This window comes from Myotis lucifugus, unplaced genomic scaffold, assembly GCF_000147115.1.
Source record: "Myotis lucifugus unplaced genomic scaffold, Myoluc2.0 scaffold_12, whole genome shotgun sequence".
Classification (NCBI taxonomy): Eukaryota; Metazoa; Chordata; class Mammalia; order Chiroptera; family Vespertilionidae; genus Myotis; species Myotis lucifugus.
In genome coordinates this window covers 9,040,650-9,061,984 of record NW_005871060.1, presented here as the reverse complement: position 1 = coordinate 9,061,984, position 21,335 = coordinate 9,040,650, and the positions used below count along the sequence as shown (strand labels likewise).

General features: G+C 40.2%; 1 protein-coding gene across 1 annotated transcript in view; it reads right to left on the bottom strand.

Annotated features, from left to right (window-relative positions):
- The window catches only part of LOC102441480 (E3 ISG15--protein ligase HERC5-like), a 50,141-nt gene extending 30,980 nt beyond the window's left edge, over nt 1–19,161 (bottom strand). Inside the window, exons 1-10 of the mRNA XM_023750403.1 lie at nt 19,023–19,161; nt 18,244–18,326; nt 15,171–15,392; nt 13,874–13,965; nt 12,753–12,883; nt 9,056–9,201; nt 7,878–7,954; nt 7,076–7,179; nt 5,605–5,664; nt 3,753–3,846 (exon numbers count right to left, since the gene is read on the bottom strand). Coding sequence (XP_023606171.1) covers nt 3,753–3,846; nt 5,605–5,664; nt 7,076–7,179; nt 7,878–7,954; nt 9,056–9,201; nt 12,753–12,883; nt 13,874–13,965; nt 15,171–15,392; nt 18,244–18,326; nt 19,023–19,120 — 1,107 coding nt within the window. The 5' untranslated portion in view covers nt 19,121–19,161. The remainder of the gene's footprint in view (nt 1–3,752; nt 3,847–5,604; nt 5,665–7,075; nt 7,180–7,877; nt 7,955–9,055; nt 9,202–12,752; nt 12,884–13,873; nt 13,966–15,170; nt 15,393–18,243; nt 18,327–19,022) is intronic.
- Nucleotides 19,162–21,335: the final 2,174 nt, after the last annotated feature.

Sequence of the window (21,335 nt, the reverse complement as noted above, 5' to 3'; positions counted from 1 at the left end):
ATATAGGAACATCAATGATGAGAGAGAATCATTGATCAGCTGCCTCCTGCATGCCCCCCACTGGAGATTGAGCCCACAGCCTGGCATGTGCCCTGGACTGGAATTGAACTGTGGCCTCCTGGTTCATAGGTCGACACTCAACCACTGAGCCATGCTGGCCAGGCTTGAGGATCATTTTGAGCTGAAGGCAAGTAAGAAAAAACAGACTAGAACAAGCTTTCTGGCTTCCCCTCTATTTACCTGAAAACTGAATATAAATTCCTTTTGTGAAGGTGTCCTCTTATCCCCAACTTCCTGTACCAGGAAGAGGATAACCACCTTACAGCAGAGATGAGCTGGCACTGAGAAAGTCCACACAAACAAATCTTACTAACTAGCCCTTTCCTACCATTCATTTCCCCATATATTTGCCTTCCCACAATTTGGCACCTCTAGAAGCTCAAAGTCCTTTTCCTTTGTCTGGTCACTTCTCTACAAAATGATTGTACTTTACTAAGATGCTATATAAGCCCAAGTTCTAACCACCCCTTCAAATTTCTCATCCCTGAGTGTATATGAAGGATGCACATGTGAATAAACTTTGGTTTGTTTTTCACCTATTAACCTGTCTTTTCTCAATTTTGTAGGGTCTCACCCAATGAAACTAAGATGGATAGAGGGGAAAAAATACAGGTGCCTCATATTTTTAATCCTCATGGAACTAGGATGTGTAAAATAAATCTTCATTGTATTAAGCCACTGAAGTTTAGAAGTTGTTTGTGACAACAGCTAGCATTATTTATTCGATCTAATAGATCTTAGATACTGTTTTTTAAAAATAATATATTTTATTGATTTTTTACAGAGAGGAAGGGAGCGGGATAGAGAGATAGAAACATCGATGAGAGAGCAACATCGATCAGCTGCCTACTGCACACCCCCTACTGGGGATGTGCCCGCAAACAAGGTACATGTCCCGGACTGGAATTGAACCTGGGACCCTTCAGTCTGCACACCGACACTCTATCCACTGAGCCAAACCGGCTAGGGCAGATCTTAGATATTCTTAACTATAGTGTCTGCCTCTACATGACGTAAGGGTTAAGTAAGATGATATATGCAACAATAAACTGTAAAGTACTATATTATTATTATTATTATTATTACTACTACATCAGTGTTCTTACAATTAGTCCAGGATTATCCTGCTTCCCAAACACGATAGAGGTTATTTACTTCTCAAGTAATGGTTTTCTCATATTGAAAATAAAAATATTGTTACCCTGGTTGGTCGGTTGGAGCGTCATTCTGTACACCAAAAGTGGCAGATTCCATTCCTGGTCAGGGCACATACCTGAAGTTGTGACTTTGATCCCCTTTTGGTGCATGTGTGGGAGGCGACTGATTGATGTTTCTCTCTCTCCCTTCCTCTCTCTAAATATTAATAAAAATATGTTTTAAATGAAATTATAATCAATTAAGAAAGAAAGAAAATTAAAGCATTGTCATCTACTGTATGTTTAAGTGCTCAAAGAGGAAGTAAGAGCCAGCGCTTAATACAGCATCTGAAATATAACAACAAAATGAACACTGTCCCCTCCTTCAATCAGGTCCCCCTCACTCAACTCCCAACAAAAACTGCAATCATAATTGTTCCTGTAAGGAAACTCTATTGCTCTGTTTCTCAAGTAAACATTGACTTTTACTGATACTGTTATAATTTAGCCCAGTTATTAATAACTGGAAAGGAGCAAAGAGAAGGTCAAATGTTAGCGACTTGCCATTTGTACAGCTTTGCCAGGAAGCTGTGGTTTAACCCTCCCCAGGAAGCCACTGGTTTGTCCCCACTGGGGGAATGGACTGACAGGGGGAGAACAGACACATGCCCAGTGAGGTCTGGGTGAAATAGGGAAGGTACTTGTCTGTCAGTCATACCTGGGAACAGGTCATTGGCCAGAGTAGGTGTGGCCACTGCAAGAGCAGGAAGATGTGAGGTACTTAATTGCTTAATCAAAGGAGTTCGCTCTCTTGTTGCTCTTGTCTCTCTTTTGCTCTTGGGACTCTTGTTGCAAGGGGCGTACCCTCGAATCCCTTGCCCTCGCCCACAGGGCCCACAGCCATGTGGACCCCACACACAACTCTATTTAATGACGTTTCAACAAGATGCATCCTTCCTACCTTTTTGCTCATCGCTAGCCACATCCCCAAACCTCCCAACCCACTCGAACTTTTGCAATACTCTCAAGCCAGTTGCATGTTTCATACCCCAAGTTTCTGTGAACACTTCCCTCACTTCCAGGAGTGCCCTCCCCATGTAGGCACCTACTTCCCCTGGGCACCTTGTTTTGTTTGAGTGCTGTGAGTAGAGCTGACTATCCAGGGCCTTAGTCATGACTGAATTCATTCACTCGAAATATTTACTATAAACCCACTATGTTCTACGCTAGGCATTAGGGAAGAGAGTGGCGTGTAAAACACACCCAGTCTTCCCATTAGTAGCTCCATGAACGTGTCTATGTGCCAAGCTAAGCCATGACCTTCTAAGGGCAGAGCATGGCTCTTTCATGGTTTATCAGGAATCCTCATTGCAATGCCCTGCACAAAGCAATATTCAGATGTTTGCTAAATAAATAAATGCCAAGGCTGTGACTCTCTATCACAGAAATCTCTAAAGAGAAACATTACAGGTCTTCTGACCCAATTGCCCACTTGAAATAGTGGGAGATTGCTCTCTATTATGTCACTTACACTTTATGATACTGTGCTGGCACAACCAAGATATAATTAGACTTCTCTTCACAGGTGCAGAAATGGCCTTCTATTTTGTGTGTGATCTTTCCATTAAGTGCTGCAGAGTCCTGATAAAGGGGCATCATTAGGGATGCATTTTAACTCAGATCCCTAATTGGGCCATGGTTCTGTCAAAGTTAACAGAATTGAACTTTCACCTTCCCTTGCAATACAGGAATGTGTGAGAGAAAGAACTTGAAAGCTAAGATGCAGATGCTGTTTTTTGCAGACAGCAACAGAGCAGGTGAGGGAGCTGAGAGGAAGGGAGAAAGATGAGAGCAAGATTGAGAGGGAAAGAGAATGAGAGATATAGAAACAGAAGAAAGATGAAAGGGGGGTTTGAGGGGGAAGGAGAGAGAAAGGAGGAGGTAGAGTGAGAAGGTAACAGGGGAGAGGAAGAGGAAGGCAAAAAGACAAGTGAAGGAGAGAGAAAGAGGAACCAGAGTGAGACCCAGAAAGAAACACATTGAGAGAACGTAGCAAGTACCACCCCTACATCAACCAGTAGAACAGTACAGGGAAATTAATGAAGACTGAATCAAGAAGGCTAATTCAATAACGGAAGAATGTTTGCATGATCTGCAAGTGGGAAACCTAAAGACAGTATTGACAGCGCTGAAACACCGAAGCAACAATCTCAAAAAGAACAAAAATATTATAGAATCTACAAAAAGGAAGTGCAATGGAACAAAACAGAGAGGAAGAATCCAGAAAGACCTCAGTGAAGGGGATGTTCATGTCAGAAAAATTATTCTCATTTCTATACTTATGTTTAAAATATTCTAGTGTGTCAATCTCAACAATTCCTTTTATCATCTTCCTAATGACCTGAGAGTGCCTCTATATATATTATCAGAGTTTAATCTGGATATACAACAAGGTCTTAGAGATTCTCCCAAAACAAAATATTTCTTCGGAAATTTTGAGTTCTTATTAAAATATTTTAGTGATTCCCCTTTCCCAAACAATGTGAAGAATACCACCATGTTAGTAATCCAGTCTTTCTGGGTTAACTCCTTAAAGGTGTTTCTTGCTTTAGTTAAGTCCAAATGAGTAAACATGGTGTCTGCAGCTATTCTGTGGAAGAAAAATTTTAAAAGGAGATAAATAAATGAAAAAGTTCAATTCAAAATCAGATGAAAGGCTTTTTTCAAAACTTGCTTTCATTTCAATAAAATTTTATATTTTCCTCAACTTTACAATAACTGTAATAATTTGGCTGAACACAAATACAATTAAAAACATAGCTGATGCCCTAACTGGTTTGCTCAGGGGTTAGAATGTCAGCTGAGGACAGAAGGGTCATAGGTTTAATTCTGGCCACAGGCACTTCCTGTGTTGCAGGTTTGATCCCCACCTGGTCGGGGCACATGCAGGAGGCAACCAATCAATGTGTCTCTTCCACATCGATGTTTCTTCTCTCTGTCTCTCCCCCTCCCTTCTACTCTCTGAAAAATAAATGGAAAAAATATCCTCAGGTGAGGACCCTCAGGTGGGTCTCACTCTGGTTCCTCTTACACACACACACATATATCTGACAACATATGATTTCTAAAACGTCAAAAATATCAAGGCTCAATTAACAATATATGCAGTCTAACTTTAACTCGGATATTGGATAATCAACAAATATTTATTTTCTATTAAAAAACAGCCACAGCCCTGGCCAGTCTGACTCAGTGGTTAAAGTGTTGGCCTTAGTCAAGGGCATGTACCTGGGTTGCAGGTTCCCCAGCCCCGGTAAGGGTGTGTGTGTGGAAGGCAACCAATTGATGTGTCTCTCTCATGTTGATGTTTCTTTTTCTCTCTCTCTCTCCCTCCTCCCTTTCTTACACTCTCTCTAGAAATCAATGGGAAAAATATCCTCAGGTGAGGATTTTAAAAAAAAGCCAAAAAAAGGCAATTTCCCTGAGTTACATGAAGGGAAAGTGGGGACCAAATAAAAGAGGGTTCAGAGCAGTAAACTGTTAGTATTCTAATAAACCATAATGATGTGTATTTAAGCCATGAGTAGTAAACTGAATATAGTCACTGTCTAAAAATAGACACATTCTTTGTAAAACAATACATATATTTGGTGTCTGAAAATAGAAAGATTCTTTCAAATAAAAATTATACAAATATATAGAAAAGGAAGTATAAAGTTTTTCCCTCATACTATTTAAAAATTCAAAGAAATCTTAATATCTTCCAAGAAAGTTTTAAAATAAGTTAGGGTATGTCTTTCCCAAGGAATACCATGCAGCCATTAAAATGAGGTAATAAAAATATGAATATGGAAATTGAACAAAGTGAAAAACAGACAAATATATTAAGTGTAAAGTAATGTATAAAACAACATATAATCCCATTTTTTGGTAAAAGAATATATTTACATAGAAAAATATACACACTAACTGTTACTCTTAGATGGTGGATTATGGATGATTTTCATTTTTTGGTTGCTGTGTATCTGTATTTTTGACATTTCCATGTCAATCATATATTTGCTTTTGTAAAAAAATAATTTCTAAAGAGATAAACACATAGCTAATTAAAGTACTTAAACCAGTACCTTATAATCTTTCAAAGTATTTTTAAAATTGAGATATAATTAACATATAACATTGTATTAGTTTCAGGTGTATGACATAATGACTCAGTATAGGTATATATTACAAAATGATCACCATAATAAGTTTAGTTAACATCCATCATCACATAGTTACAATTTTTTTGTTATAATTTTTAAGATCTCTCTTAGCAACTTTCAAACATAACATACAGTATTAACTATAGGCACCATCTGTACACAGTACTTTTAACAGAACTTTATAAATTTATTATATATATTACCTTTCCCTTACAAAACTTCCAGTCAGACATGCAGGAGATGAAAATATCTCTCTGATTTCCCTATATTAGGAATAAGACAGTGGTTAAAACAAATCATGAATATGCCTTCTTATAACATGAGACGTGATAATTAAAACATCTTATAATTGTGCTTCAAACCTCTCCCTCTGTCTCCAATGTGTTTGCTATTGCCTTGGGTATCTAAAAGTTGATTCCATTTGCTAAATCTCAAATTTTCAGTGGCAAACATGGGCAATCAAAGGGTATGTATTCAGAGAAGCCACGGGGAAAGCGGAAAAGGCTCAACATAGGGTCATTACTTTCTGTGACAAATTAAACACTCTCATCCCACCCAACTTTTCCTAGCCCTATTTATTTCTGTTCCACTGACGTGTAAACCAAAAAGTTACCAGAAATTGAGGTCAGGGGAGTATGTTCAGTTCCATCTTTGTAACTTTTTAAATAACTATTTTCTAGAATTAGAAAGCCATCCTAAAAAAATCACTAAACAGAATTTTTGTAAATATAAGTATAGTCTTTATAGATGGTAGAAGTTGTTCAGCTGTGATGAGGAGGTCCACAAACAAGTGGCTCTAAGGTCAAATAGGGTTGGGAACCTGTGGACTGTATTTCCTGCTCAGATAGTCAAAATAGACGCAAACATGTCAAGGACCCAGAGCAGTTCTGCAGTAAAGAAAGCTGCCTTCATGGAGATTCCATGCTAGTTGTGATGATTATTGTATGTTTCAATAATAGTACAATAAAACAATAATAATAATAATAATAATAATAATAATTGGCGAGGCAACGGTATCCAGATTTTTGGTCAAACACAAACCTAGATGTTCCTGTAAAAGTATTAGAATAGATTACACTGAAGTCAGCAGACTTTGAGTAAAGCAGATTATCTATATATATAAAAAGCCCATGGCCCTAACACCATAGAGCTGTCAAGACCAAAGGAGCAGTGGCTCTCATGGTGAGCGGGGCGGGGTGTGAGCTACTAGCAGGGGAGAGCTATGAGCAGCAGAGGGCTACCAGGGGTGGAGGGGGAGGGGCAGCGAGCTACAAGTGGCGATGGGCGGGGTGGCCAGCTGAGGCAAGTGGAAGCAAGCTACTCGAGAACAATTTCATTCACGCGGGGCCTCTACTTCTCCATAATATGGGTGAGCCTCATACAATGAGTTGAAGGCCTTAAGAGAAAAGGGTTAATGTAAGGCCTTAAAAGAAAATTCTGCCCCCAGACTTCCTTGGGACTCAAGCTGCAATATCAACTCTACCCTGGGTCTCCCTGCTGGTCTGCCTTATGAATTTTATACTTACCAGCCCTCTTAAACACATGAGCTCTGGGAATCTCTGGCTAGTGGACCCTTAGTAGACCACAAATCTTACAGTTCTGTACTGTGCAGAACTAATGGGGGACACAGCTTAGAAGCCTTGCATAAGCAGACAGTCGGACACATGGGTATACCTTTTTGTATTTTGCCACTGCTTAGTCCCCACATCAGCAATCCATCTCTTCACAGTCCCTTCATTCAATGTAGGAATTTTCCTTTTCAGATTAACGTACGAATTCTGTAAACACACAAAAAGAAAAGAAATACAATTATTTAGACACAACAGGAATAGGTATCCAACTTACAGGCATATTCTAAAGATGGGGGGTAAAACAGACTTTTTAAATACGAATAATAGAGCTCTGGGCAATGATAAAGTGAGTAATCAATCATTTCCTGATGGCCAATTTCAATACAAATTTAGACCCAAAGTAAATTTCTCTGAGTGCCCTAACACTTAGCACTTTACACAGGTGTGATTGGATTAAAATGAACATCATCACACAGCTCTGAGGGGAAGGCAAATCCTAACAGGGCTGAGAGTAGAAGTAGGAGGAACTTGATTTGCCTTGGTGAAGTAGGGCAAGGACTTATGCATATGCCTATGAACCTCAGCTCTGTGTTAGTACTGGCTGGCAGAACTATATCAGAAAGTCAACCACTGCCTCTCTAGGGCACTGACCAAATGCCACTGGCAGGGACCTCCCCAAAGATATGAAGAATCTAAGGAAATCTCTCTGATTCGATATTCACAAGGGACAAATCTGATCTTTGTGGGTACATATTATGTAGTTTAGACAATAAAGCATCAATGTCTGACCAAATCCCCAAAAGTCAGCCTAGTCACCTGATGATTTTGGAATTCACCAAACTTGGATTCTGGAACTGTTTTGCTTAAAATACCAAGTTATAGAACATCTAGAGATCTATTTTTACCTCTTTTTTCATCCAGAGCAAAATGCTTTGATTTCCTCCAGCAACTATTATTAACTCATTTTCTGAGGTATGGCTTTCTGAAAGGGATATACAGAAAGTAAGAGTTTAAAATTTGGTACAAACATGCACACTCATTTTAATTTCAGATTCTTTTAAAACGTAGTCCTTTTAGCTTTGTGATAGACAAAGACTCAGCACATTTCCCACCCATAAAGCAGAAATATATATCTACTGCAGGTTAAAGTCTAGTTGGCAAACAGGTGACTCACAAGGTTGATACGTGGCATCAGTTTAATGTACAGAATTAATGTCAATGCACATATATATTTCACAGTCAAATACTTGATTAGTTAACTGCTCCTGATGTAATTTGGCTATTACTAAAAACTACACTCTACAACTCAAGATTTGACCAATGACTATTGGCTGTGAGGAATGTAAATAAGTATTTCAAAAGTATATGTAAGTGGTTAGAAGAAATCAAGTATATGAGCTGCTTAAGGAAATAACCCTACGGTCCATTTTCGCAGGAGAACTGAGAGAATTCTGGTACTTTAGGTCGCCACTAAACCTTCAGAACGGTAACTAAAGTGCTCCGAGGTACTTCTAGAGTAGAGGGTTTCAGAGCTCAGGCTCTGAGGCTGCACAGGACACAGTTCAAATCCAGCCGGACCACTTACTGGCCATGAGCCCTGGCTAACCCTTCACTCTCTGTCTCTGCACCTCCAGTAAAATGCGACTGAGAGTACCCATCTCCCTGAGCTGTTTAAGGACAGATTAGATAACACATACGAAGTGTTCAGCACAGTTACCTCGCATATGTCAGCTGCTCTCGTTCTGAGGGTTTTACATGATTACTTAACCAGGTAAGAAAACCAAACACCGTGAAATTAATAGGCCCCCTGCAAACTGGAATCAGAGGCTGCATATGCTTCTGAATCCAGAGTCTATTTTAGGTTGTATCATTTTAAGTCCACATTTATCTTAATCTGAAGAGGTAAGAGAAAACTGATTAACTTGACTTGATAAATTAGACTGGATATTTTAAATGGTTTGTAAGCAAACAATGAAACCAATGTTTAAAGAAACTCCCTTCAGTCATACATTTCTTTTCTTGCCACAATACAGTTTCTCGACAAAAGTATTTACGCCAAATCCTGTGCTCCTATAGAATTTACCAAACTTGAGTTCTTCATTTGATGACAATTTCATGGGAAGTGGTATCAGCTGATTCTGTGTTCCACCGTTTCCCAGTTGTCCTTCTTCTCCAGAACCAAAAGAAAAGACCTTCCCCAAATCAGACACATAGGCAAGTGTGTGCCGCCTATTAAATAAAAACACATATATGGTCAGTTCTCAATTATCCACAATGAGAGTTCACAGCAGTGCAGGAAACTGTCAAAATTAGGTTACTAGTGAGTGAAACTAGCTAACCAACTGCCAAGGCATGACATTAGCTACCTGGAAACCAAATCATTCATGTGTGGTTGAGATGACTCACGGCCATGATCTGTACCTTGGCAAGTGGTGTTCCCTGCATCAGGAACAAGCATCTCCCTTTGCCTTCGACTCCTTTTTAAGCCTTGTCTTGAGAGTCACCACCTCTTGGAAGCCACCTCTAAGCCCTTCCTCTCCCAAGCTAGAAAATGGAATTAGGGGATCCTCTGAGTTCCCACTCTATTTCCTAAAGACCTTTATCACCCTGATTTTCTTACAACTTTGTTCAATGGTCTCACCCACTACATTGAATTTGGCTTTGCTCAAATAGAGGTCTGACCTTTGTCCTCAGGGCCTGGGAGGTAACTCCTAAATTCTTAAAACTCCCAAAACAATAGGTGTGTCTTTATTATTCATGGCAGGCCCCTGACTTAATAGTTTACGCAGGTGGCTCAGGGGGCCCCTCTGGCCACCACTAATGCAAACCTACAGGAAGGGAGACACTGGAGTTTGAATTCAACAACCTAGATCAGTGGTTCCCAACCTTTTCTTGACCATGCCCCACCAAAGCATCTCTAAAATCCTGATGCCCCTCTCCCCCCATCCCCGACATATAATTCTTATTATTCAAAAAGTGAACTCCTGTTCATATGCAGGAAGTCTATGCCATTAACATTAACTTGGTCTAAACAAGCTTCTAAAGAACATAGCATTATCCATTGAGAAAAACAAAAGAACAAAAGGACAGTTTAGGTACTGAGGAAGAAATCACTAAGAAATTGTTAAAAAAATAATAATATGAAGTGATATGAAAAAATAGCAAATAAAGTTTCAAAAACATATAATAGAGAACTGAAATGCATAAATATGTCACCATATATATTTACATACTATATATGAGGCCCCTAGAACCATAAGAAATGGAAAAAAATTCACTGTTAGTAACTCATTCTCAAATTGCCCCCCTTAAAAATCAATTGTCCCCCTGTGGGGCCCCACGCTGGGAACCACGGACCTAGACAATGATTCAATTAATCACGACTAAGCAATGAAACCACAATTCAGGCAGTCCTCGACATACGCCGTTTCGGGGTTACGTTGTCATCTCATCTCCCATTTACAGTATTTATAAAAAAAAAAGTTCGTCATTTCGACGTTTATACATATGTGCTTTATGTTTTTATGATTTATTTACCACAAGGTCAGGAATTGTTATCTTTCAAATTTTTGTTACTGTTTCACTTCATTACTGCTGTGTATGTGCTCCATGTGAGTGATGTAGGTGCTTATGTAGGTGGGTTCCGACTTACGGCGAAAATCGAGTTTCGTCTTGCCGTAGGAACGGATCTCGGATGTAACCCAAGGACCTACTGTAGCAACTCTGGATTTGGGTGAGCTTCCCTGGTTGGCAATACTCTACACGTGGCCATGTATCACGCAGGGAGGAGGTAACACTGTCGAGGGGAGCAGATGCTTGAAGCCCCTCATTTGGACCCTCCTAGATGCTGTCCTGTGCATCTCTTCCTTTGGTTATAATCTGTGTTTTTCCTCTTGTAATCAATGTGACCATGAGTATAACAGCTTTCAGTGAGTTCTGTGAGGCTTTCCAGAGAATTCTTCTGTGTTAACAGGGGTACTGCCCTGGTTTGCATTACATCTCTAACATGACGACTCTTCTTGTAACACCTGCTACACTAAGGAATGTGTGTTATGAAAAACCCAACGTGGTGATAGCTTCTTTGGATAATGCAGACATTAGTGAATGCAGAGAATTATGCCACCCCAATAATCTGGCCTACCTTCATAATATTCATTTATGTAATTTTACTCCAAGATCATAGAGCAGCGGTTCTCAACCTGTGGGTCGCGAACCCTTTGGGGGACGAACAACCCTTTCACAGGGGTCGCCTAAGACCATCGGAAAACACATATATAATTACATATTGTTTTTGTGATTAATCACTATGCTTTAATTATGTTCAATTTGTAACAATGAAAATACATCTTGCATATCAGATATTTACATTACGATTCATAACAGTAGCAAAATTAGTTATGAAGTGGCAACGAAAATAATTTTATGGTTGGGGGTCACCACAACATGAGGAACTGTATTAAAGGGTCGTGGCATTAGGAAGGTTGAGAACCACTGTCATAGAGTCTATTTCTAAAAGTACATACACCAGTTTTTTTAATAGCAAAGGCTTAGTAAACAAACAAATGAACCCAATATTCAGTACAGTCTGAATTTGCTTGTGTTTAGTGACGAAAATAATACAAGTATCTGGGTTAAAATACTTCTTAACCCCAAGACCCAACATCCCACTAATGAGAAGTGGATTGATTGAGGTTCAAGGAAGAAAATAATTAATAAACCAAGGAGTGTGAGAAAGTTTTTCTACTTTTGTTTAAAAAAAAAAAGCTGTGAAAATCAAATTTCTAAAGAATATTTTACTCAAAAGCACAAATGACTTTGTCTTCTTCTTGACTGTGATCACTCTGAGAGAATTACGGTGATTAAGTATGATGGCCCCTGAGGGGTTATCAATGAATAATCTTTTGTGATTCATGTTTGCTTATCTACTTTTTCTATTGAATTTATGTGGTGGCACTGGTTAATAAAATTATGTAGTTTTCAGGTGTACAATTCCATAATACATCATCTTTGTACTTATATTGTATATTGTATTGTATGTTCGCCACTCCAAGTCAAGTCTCCATCACCATTTATCTCCCTTAACCTCCCCCAAACCCCTTTCCCTCTGATAATCACCATAGTGTTGTCTGTCTCTATGAGGTTTTTTGGTTTTGTTTGTTTTTTGCTTAATTCCTTCACCTTTTTTCACCTAGCCTGGCAACCCCTCTCCCCTCTGACAGCTGTTAGTCTGTTCTTTATCTAAGAGTCTGTTTCTATTTTTCCCAAATAAATGATGACATTTTTTTGTAAAGACAAAGTGCATTTGAACAGTTACAAAGGTATTTCACTGAAGGGGCTTTAGAAGGTGAATGTATTTGTTCATTAAAAAAAATCAGTCCTAGCCGGTTTGGCTCAGTGGATAGAGTGTCGTCCTATGGATCAAGGGTCCCAGGTTAGATTCCGGTGCGGGGGCACATGCCCAGGTTGCGGGCTCAATCCCCAGTAGGGGGCATGAAGGAGGCAGCCCATCAATGACTCTCTCTCTCATTATTGATGTTTCTATCCCTTTCCCTTTCCCTTTCTCTGAAATCAATAAAAGTATATTTTTAAAAAATCAATGAAAACAAACATGTATACTAAAGAAAAATTATGATTATCTAATAATGTAAATTAAGCATCTCCATTTAAAAATGTTTAATACTTTTATCTCAATCAATGAAACTGATGGACATTTTATTTAACTACCAACCAGAACTTATTGTAGTGATTTTATCAACTTCCATCAACACTTTACAACTTACCTTCCACATGCTATCTGGGTTACTCTCTTCCCAAGGAGCTCAGCCACCAAACAGGGTTTTAACTCATTCTGTGTTGAATTGTGACCAAGCTGCCCATGTTTTCCAGCACCAAAAGTAAACAGGAGCCCATCCTAAGGAAAGAGAAGTTCATATCAGATTCTAGAGAAATGAGACACAGAAGTTGTATTTATTGGTGCAAAGGCACGATCTTATCTAATATAGAGGGAATATGCTATTTGACCCTCACACCATTGCAAAGATGGCAGTGCCCACAGCCAATGAGGGAATATGCTAATTGACTGTCCCATCTTCAAAGATGGCAACGCCCACAGCCAATAAGGAGGGAATATGCTAATTGACTGCCACACCCTTAAAGATGGCAGCACCCAGTCCCCTCAGCCCCGCCAGTGCCTGCTTCTGGAGTCCCCCGTCCCCTCAGCCCTCCAGCCGCCCAGGGCCAGCCCCAGGTGCAGGGAAGCCTTGCCTAGCGGCTGCCAAGCTACCCAGGGCCAGCCGAGGCTTGCGTTGCCGGCACTGGCAGCAGCAGAGGTGTGGTGGGGGCATCGTTTTCCCCTGTTCACTGGGTTGCCTCCCTCCTCTGAGGGCTTCTGGACTGTGAGAGGGGGCAGGCCAGGCTGAGGGACCCCCCCAGTGCATGAATTTTCATGGACCGGGCCTCTAGTCAATGAATAATTAAAAAGTACTGTCAGGCCTGGCCAGTGGGCTAAATGGTTAGTGTCTCAGCTCGCCCACTGAAGGGTCTTGAGTTTGATTCCTGATTAAAGGCATGTACGTGGATCAATCCCCACCCTGACTGGGGCAACCAATCAATGTGTCGCCCTCCCATTGATGTTTCTCCCTTTCTCTCCTCCTCCCTCCCTCCCACTCTCTCTAAAAATCAATGGGAAAAATATCCTCCCGGGAGTATTAACAAAACAAAGCAAAGCAAAGCAAAGCAGTCAAAGCAAAACCCACAATTACCAGGAAGACGTCCTGCTTGTGGGAAATGATGACCTTTCTTCCCTGGGAAACACTAACTGCCCACACCCAGGTACTCTCGTGTTTTCCCCACTGCAAAGTGTTCTTCCAAAATTACAGTCAAGGAGACAAAGGACACACACCTTTGTGAGCAAGGCAGTGTGAGAGCCACCACAAGCAAGGAATTCAACTTTCTGGTTGTCCAGTGCTTCAATAAGGGAAGGACAATCTTCATCTGTACGAGGGAAAGAATAGTTGAAGTGACCAAAAGGAAATGCTGAATTTCACACCAGAGTTCTGTGCTACTGGTAACATACCTGGGCTACTTCCTCTCCGACTACAATTCCCAACACATTCTGACCAGAAAGGCTCTACGCTGGTGTATTTAGGCTTAAAGGTGGGCATGAGGCAATGGTCAAAGGACTCACCTGTGAACGTATCAAGCCACTTCCCAGGCCTATTGTCTTTTTAACCTGGCCCGATTAACTTTAATTGCAGGATATCTGTATTTTCAATTCCCATTGAGAATTATCCTTTTTAATAAACATTATTTTTTTCTTTTCAGTTCTCTACTACGTTGTCCTTGCCTCACTCTATCTCTCCTCTTTTTCACGATTATTTTCTTGTCAAATCACTTAGAGATTCAACTAAAACAGTTTAATTGCCCTTTATTTCTTTGCCTCCTTTGAATATTTTTCTAACTTTAACTTATGGGTTCTCCTGAGAAATTAGCAAAGGACCACATAAAGAAGAAATGCAGTGTTTGACCAATAACTCAGGAGATAATGTGACTATTACCAGAGTTGATAAATCAATGGATTCTGCTACACCTGAAAACTCTAACAAGGTGTTTGGGTCAATAAGAAATTCTGCCATCTGCTTTGTGGCGGTAGTTCAATAATGGAAATTACTGTGCGTGTTTTATAGTGCACACACTCATGTATGTACAGATGTAATGAATAGTTTTTAGGATATGATTAGGATCAGTTCCTAAGATAGAGTTTTAGTATCCTTTTGTCATAATATAATTATGTTAATAGACACGTAAGTGCACATGGAGTTTGAAGATCATTTCATCCAAGCTCATCCCTTTACAGGAAATGAAAATAAGGCCTAGAGAAAAGCTGGCTAAGGGACTGGTAAGGCCCTGCAGTTAGTTAACTGTGAGGTGGGAATCATAATCCAGGTGTTCCAATCCCGTCTGATACACTTTCCCTTTCCCACATGGCCCTGACATGTATCTCTATTATAGCAAGGACTTCCACACTAGGCATGACTTTTAAGCCGATTCTGTCCTGAAGACAGAGAGAGAACCAGGAAGAACAGTGACAAGAAAATCGAGGACTTGAACCATTTTTAAAAGGGAGATCTGTGTTAATTTCATCACGCATCTAACAATATGTCTGTTGATAATATGAGTTTTAAAATGTGTTTCCATACTGTCAGTGTGGCCCAGGCCTAGTTGTCCAAAATCGTTTCTTCCCCACGAGTAAACGTTTCCAGACATGGATAAAGCCATGCTGTGGGCTTTTCCTGCAGAAATCTGAGCCAAGGGGACTCCTGAGAGGCGCTCCACAAGCTGTGGTGTGGGGGTTGAGTCAAGTATTCTCCCAAGTCCAAGTTGGCCATCTAAGTTCTGTCCCCAGGCAAAAAGCTCACCACCTGGACACAAACAAAGAAAATGCTGTCTTATTGAGTTTACAATGCAGCAGACATTACCCTACGGCATTCCTATGCAATCTCTATTATACTACCACAGTCTCTTACATTCAAACAGGACTTCTCGGATCCCATACGTCTGAGTCAGAAAAACTAGAAGAATCTTCTTTTTAGCAGTAACAGTTGGCAGTGTTACGAACTGACTGTAGCCCTCCCCAAATTCATATATTGAAATCCTAATCCTCCATGTGATATTAGGGGGTGGGGCCTTTGGAAAATGATGGGGATTAGATGAGATCATGAGGTGGAGCGCTCAGGAATGGGATTAGTGCCCTTATAAAAGAGCCCCCGAGAGCTCTTACCCTCTCCTCATCAGGCACCAAATCTGCTGGCACCTTGAACTGGACTTCCAGCCTCAAGAACTGTGAGAGGTTTCTGTTGTTGAAACCACCCAATTTGTGGCATTTTTGTTACAGAAGCCCAAACAAAGACAAGTAGAATGAAGTTATCTGCACATATTATAATTAAGTTAAAAATATTTTTAAAAACCCACAGGATAAGTCCGTGAAACACAAAAACATTGTACGTCTCGATAAAAACCATTCTTTTCTCTCCCCCCCCTTAATGAGCCTAAAGATCCTATATAATAAAAGCCTAATATGCTAAGTGTCCATTCGTTCATTCAACCAATCAAATTGAAATATGCTAATGCTATGCTAAGGCCACTCAACCACTTGCTCTGTTGTGCACTGACCACCAGAAGGCAGACAATCTGAATGGTAGGTTAGCTTGCTGCTGTGGTCCAGCCAATCAGGACTCAACGAGACGGGCAAGTTATGCCCTGGAGCCCTACTGCGTTCCCTCCCTGGCTGGCCTACCTCCCACATCCCTCCCAAGCCCAGTGATAGTGCACTGGTAGGATCCCTTGGCCTGGCCTGCGCCCTCTCACAATCCAGGACCCCTTGGGGGATGTCGGAGAGCCGTTTCGACATGATCCCACTCAACGTAGGAGCTGCCCCCTGGTGGTCAGTGCACTCCCAAAAAGGGAGCGCCACTCAGCCAGAAGCCAGGCTCAAGACTGGTGAGCACAGCAGCGGTGGCAGGAACCTCTCCCTCCTCTGCAGCAGGGCTAAGGATGTTCGACTGATGGCTTAGGCCTGCTCAGACATCCCCCGAGGGCTCCCGAACTGTGAGAGGGCACAGGCTGGGCTGAGGGACCTCCCTCTCCCCGCCCCCCCGCCCCCACGCACATATTTCGTGCACCTGGCCTCTAGTCTTAAATAAACAACTTAAAAATACATTGGAAGTTGCAGCACAGTATCTTTAAAGAACCAGCATCCTCTTTCATTAATTGAATATATTTTTCAAGAAAAGTTATTAGATGTTATCTAATGGAGTTGACAATATCTAATGGAGTCTGAAAAAATATATCAGAGAATTAACACTTACTGAAAATCCCAGCAACATACTGTGCAAGATCTGGAGGCAAAGACTTTCCTTCAAACCTAATTATCATGGGCCTTTCCGTCACCAGGAATATAATGATGAGCATGTAGTTCTATTTCTTGTTTCCTCAACTTTCCTTTTTCTTACATGTGATTTACCGGTAATAAATCCTGAACATCTCTTTCCCCCCACACCACTAGAGCCTGGGGTTCTTGAAAGTGCAGTGTGTCTGCTTGTCTTCATAACCTGAACATGATGGATATTAAAAATTACATGTTTCTTCATGAATGGATGAAGAAAAACAATCAGGCCATTTTTTTCCAATACAAGTTCATACTCTCAAACTTTCATAGGGCCTTCAGGACAGATCAAATTCTTGATTATTTACTTCCCTCGATTCCCAGCTTCCATTCAGTTTGTGTGTATGTCTATCCTATACATTAATAAAAAATGTTTGACTCTGAATTCCCATCACTCTCCTGTCTTAATTATTCCTCCACGGTCAGGTCAAGTTTCTTTAGGAAATAATTCATTTCGGTGTCTGATAAGAAACAGGAAATAATAAAGAGCTTAGAGAGAATCCCTAATTCAAAAGGTAATGTTAAAACACATCAGGGGCTGCACACTGGCCACAGAAGCAGAGCCAAAGATTCTGAGCTCCTACCATGGGAGATGGAAGAGCACTAAGAAAAAGGGAGAAGGTTCTAGAAAAGGGTGGCCCATGCTGGTCCTGATTCCAGACAGAATGATTTTGACTATTCAGAATATTTTCATTGTTTCATATTTGAAAAAGAAAAACATGAAGCTGTTGAAATAAATCTCTAGGCCCAAGATGGAGCCAGCCCTGCCTGGCATGCCATGTCAATCAAATTTTTGTGTTTCTATAAATGCTCCCCTTGACCAGAAACACAGTATATCCACTCAGCCAATCCCCAAACATCAAGCCAACCCAGCTATTTCCTCGTTCCTTGATTTTTCTAAATAATGTGAGATTTGCAACCCCAGGCAATCACACCCTGTTTCCAAGTTTGATCTTCTAATGCTCTATGAAACTTGCTCCTGCCCAGAATCCATTGGAAGGAGGCTCCATTGCTTGTGAGGCACTTTACTCCCTAATTCATGGATCATTTTCCTCTTGAATAAAGGACATCAAACTCATTACTAAATTGTTTTAATTTTGTCTTCTGACAGAATAAAATGTAGGAATTGTAATTATGGAAATCTGAAGATTTTATAGGCCCAAGAATTCTCTCATTTTATATCTCCTGTAAGAATAGTGTTCTGAACCATATCCAATTCAAAACCATATTTTTGTCCTGTTACAAAATAAAGCATACACATTCTATTAGTTCTATATATACACATATTTAATCCCTCTAAAAAAACAATTAATATTCCAAAAAAGTACCTTTTGAGAGTGCAAGGGAATGGTAATCTCCACATGTGATCTGAATTATAGTTTTTTCTTGAAAAAAACTATAACATTGAAGCCTGATGAAAGAAAATATATTTTATGCCAATCATTATATGAATGAAAGTCACAACATCAATGTTAGAATTATTAACTGCATTTAATTAGTACTGAAGCTTAAGAAAAAAATTTATAATTTACTGCTTCACATTCAGTACATCTAAATTATAAAAATGCAATTACAAAAATGTTTTAACAAGTGGTTTAAAAGGAAAATAATATGCATTATATAATTGTAATAAGATGATTCTAAGACTTTTATAAAATAATTTTATGATGCAGGAATAATACAAGATGAAAATAAGTTCTAATTCTTATGGTCTACTAAGAGAAAGTATCACAAATCATTCCATGATAAAGTATTTTTCCTTGATTGAATACTTCTATTCTAGATTTATTAGATTTTACTCTAGAAATCTAATTTATAAGATTATTATGAATTAGTGAATGTGAAAGTCCAATTTGGGACTAGGCAGACTAACCAATCATTGCCTTTAAATGTCAAAGCAACACAAGATAAGTGCCCTAGGTGAAATGAATTGGTTCGTAATTTACTCATGGAATTCAATGGTCAGTTCAGAATTCATGGTTTACTTAAAATGCCACTATATAAAGCAGGGGACAAGGATCATATAAAGGAAAATTTTGCTACAAAAATTATAATTGCCTTTTAAGTAAAATTGAAATAATTTTTTTAATTAAAAAAAGTTCCCTACCTTTCATGTTCTATGCTATAGTTGTACTCAAATGGTTTTCCATCTGAGGATAGAATCAGCATGTGCTCTGCTCCTTGGTCCACGGAATGTATCTTCATTTTTTTTCCTAATTTAATGCATTCTGCAGAGCAAATTCAACCAGGAATAATCGTTATTATTAGGGGTAATCACTCTGAGATTATTATCCACTTTTTAAAAATATATTTTATTGATTCTTTACAGAGAGGAAGGGAGAGGGATAGAGAGTTAGAAACATCGATGAGAGAGAAACATCCATCAGCTGCCTCCTGCACACCTCCTACTAGGGATGTGCCCGCAACCAAGGTACATGCCCTTGGCTGTAATCGAACCTGGGACCTTTCAGTCCGCAGGCCAACGCTCTATCCACTGAGCCAAACTGGTTAGGGCTATTATCCACTTGTATTGCTCACTTTATTATAATGCACTTAAAACACCTGGAAAAAAATTTCATCTAGACAACCTTTGCTTCACATAAACTAGTTTTTAAAGAAAATGCACGCACAGAAAGATGACAAATTAGCATTGACTGTCGTCTTGACGATGAATTTTTTTTAAATTTGGGAAGGCACTGATTCGTACTTTGTTTTATGTTGAAAATACCTTTAAAGTAGTGAATTAAAATCTGATAATAGATTCCTGCTTAATAAATTGATAGAGAAGCTACATTTGAAGTGACAGCAATGAAAAAGTCTATAAGAAAATATAACAATTTTTGGACAACATAACTCATTGTAGAAGCAAATATATTGTGTTTTCTGAGATATACTCTTTTCAAAACCAAACCAAATAACAATAATAACCCTCCTTGACTGCTTCACAGAGAAGCTAAGGCCTATATTCTTGAAATTGTGTTTGGAGAACTATTTTAAAAGAGGATGCTCTTAAAATTTTCTTATTGGTATTAGTGCATATTTTTCCCTTTCTAAAAATTAAGAGATTTGAAATTGTTCACTAGTTACCATTTACTCTTATTTAGTTTTATCACAAAAATTAAAGTAGGATAGAGATTTGGGAAAATAGTACCTATTCATGTAAAATATCAAAGCACAATCCACTTTACATTACAAATGAAAACAGTTTGGTAATAAATAAGAAATGGCCTAACAGACTGGATTTTGAGAGACTCAGTATTTCAAGTCAGTTGGAAAAAAAGAAAGGTTATTAAAAAGAAAAAAACCGGTATTGGGGCTTTCGGGTGGAAAACAAATAAACCTATATCCCTTATTTCACTATTCTTAAATCAAAATAATAGCCAAGCCTATCAAAAATTTTAATTTTAAATGTGAAAGCTTAAAATTTCTATAAAGATGAATATATTTTAAAAAGTTGGCGTGGATAGCTTTCTAACATCACAAAAATCCGTAAGCCTCCTCAACCGAAAAGATTGATAACGCAGACTATACAGTAACACCAACTAAATGCAAGTGGAGGAGAATATTACAGCATCTATGACCGACAAAGCCCTATTCTGACTTCACGTTCATACAACTCCTTCAAACTAGTAAGAAAAACTCAATTTTTAAAAAGCCCGGCAAATACAAGCACCAAAAAGGAATGCAAATGATGTTCCGCCTCGCTCAAGTTAAAAGCAAAACGAACAGCAGAATACCATCTTCTCAGTCAGCACAGGAGCGAAGTGTTAAGAGTAGGAGCGTGGCCACTGGCTTCCCCGACCTGTGCCATGGGAGTCACAGAACCGGCCCGAGCTCCGCGGAGATGACCCTCGGGATGTGCAAGTGAAAAGCGCTCTTTAAGCCGCTCGCCCAGGTAAGGCACCGCCATGGAGAACCAGGCAACTGCGTCCTCCAAAGGCTCAGAAAACCGGAGCAGCTATGATCTAAACGGGGCAAATGAAAAGCTTGGACAGAAACCCCGATAAAGGCGGACTAGTCTGGCTCGAGTGAAGATGCCGCCCGTGTGCGCCCTCGCGCCGCGCGAACCTGCGGAGAGGACGACCCAGCGGGCGCTCCCACCGCGAACTCGGCGCCGACCGGGCGCAGGATCTTGGGGAGCCCAGCGCTACCGCAGGCGCGAAACCCGAAAACCCACCCGGGCCCGGCGCGTTCCTGGGGCCCCCGCGCACCCCTGCGGCGCCGGGTTCGCTCGGGAGCTCTCCTCCCGTTTAGAGAAGGACGGCGCACCCACCACTCGGGCTCGCTGCTGTGAGAAGCTGGAGGCCGGGCGCGGGCTCTGGTCTCCTCCCCCGCCCACCTTTGCCCGTAATGAGGGCCGAGCTGGCGTGGGTCCGGCCGTTATATCGGTTTCTCTGTGCGTCTCTCCCCCGCGGGGTTG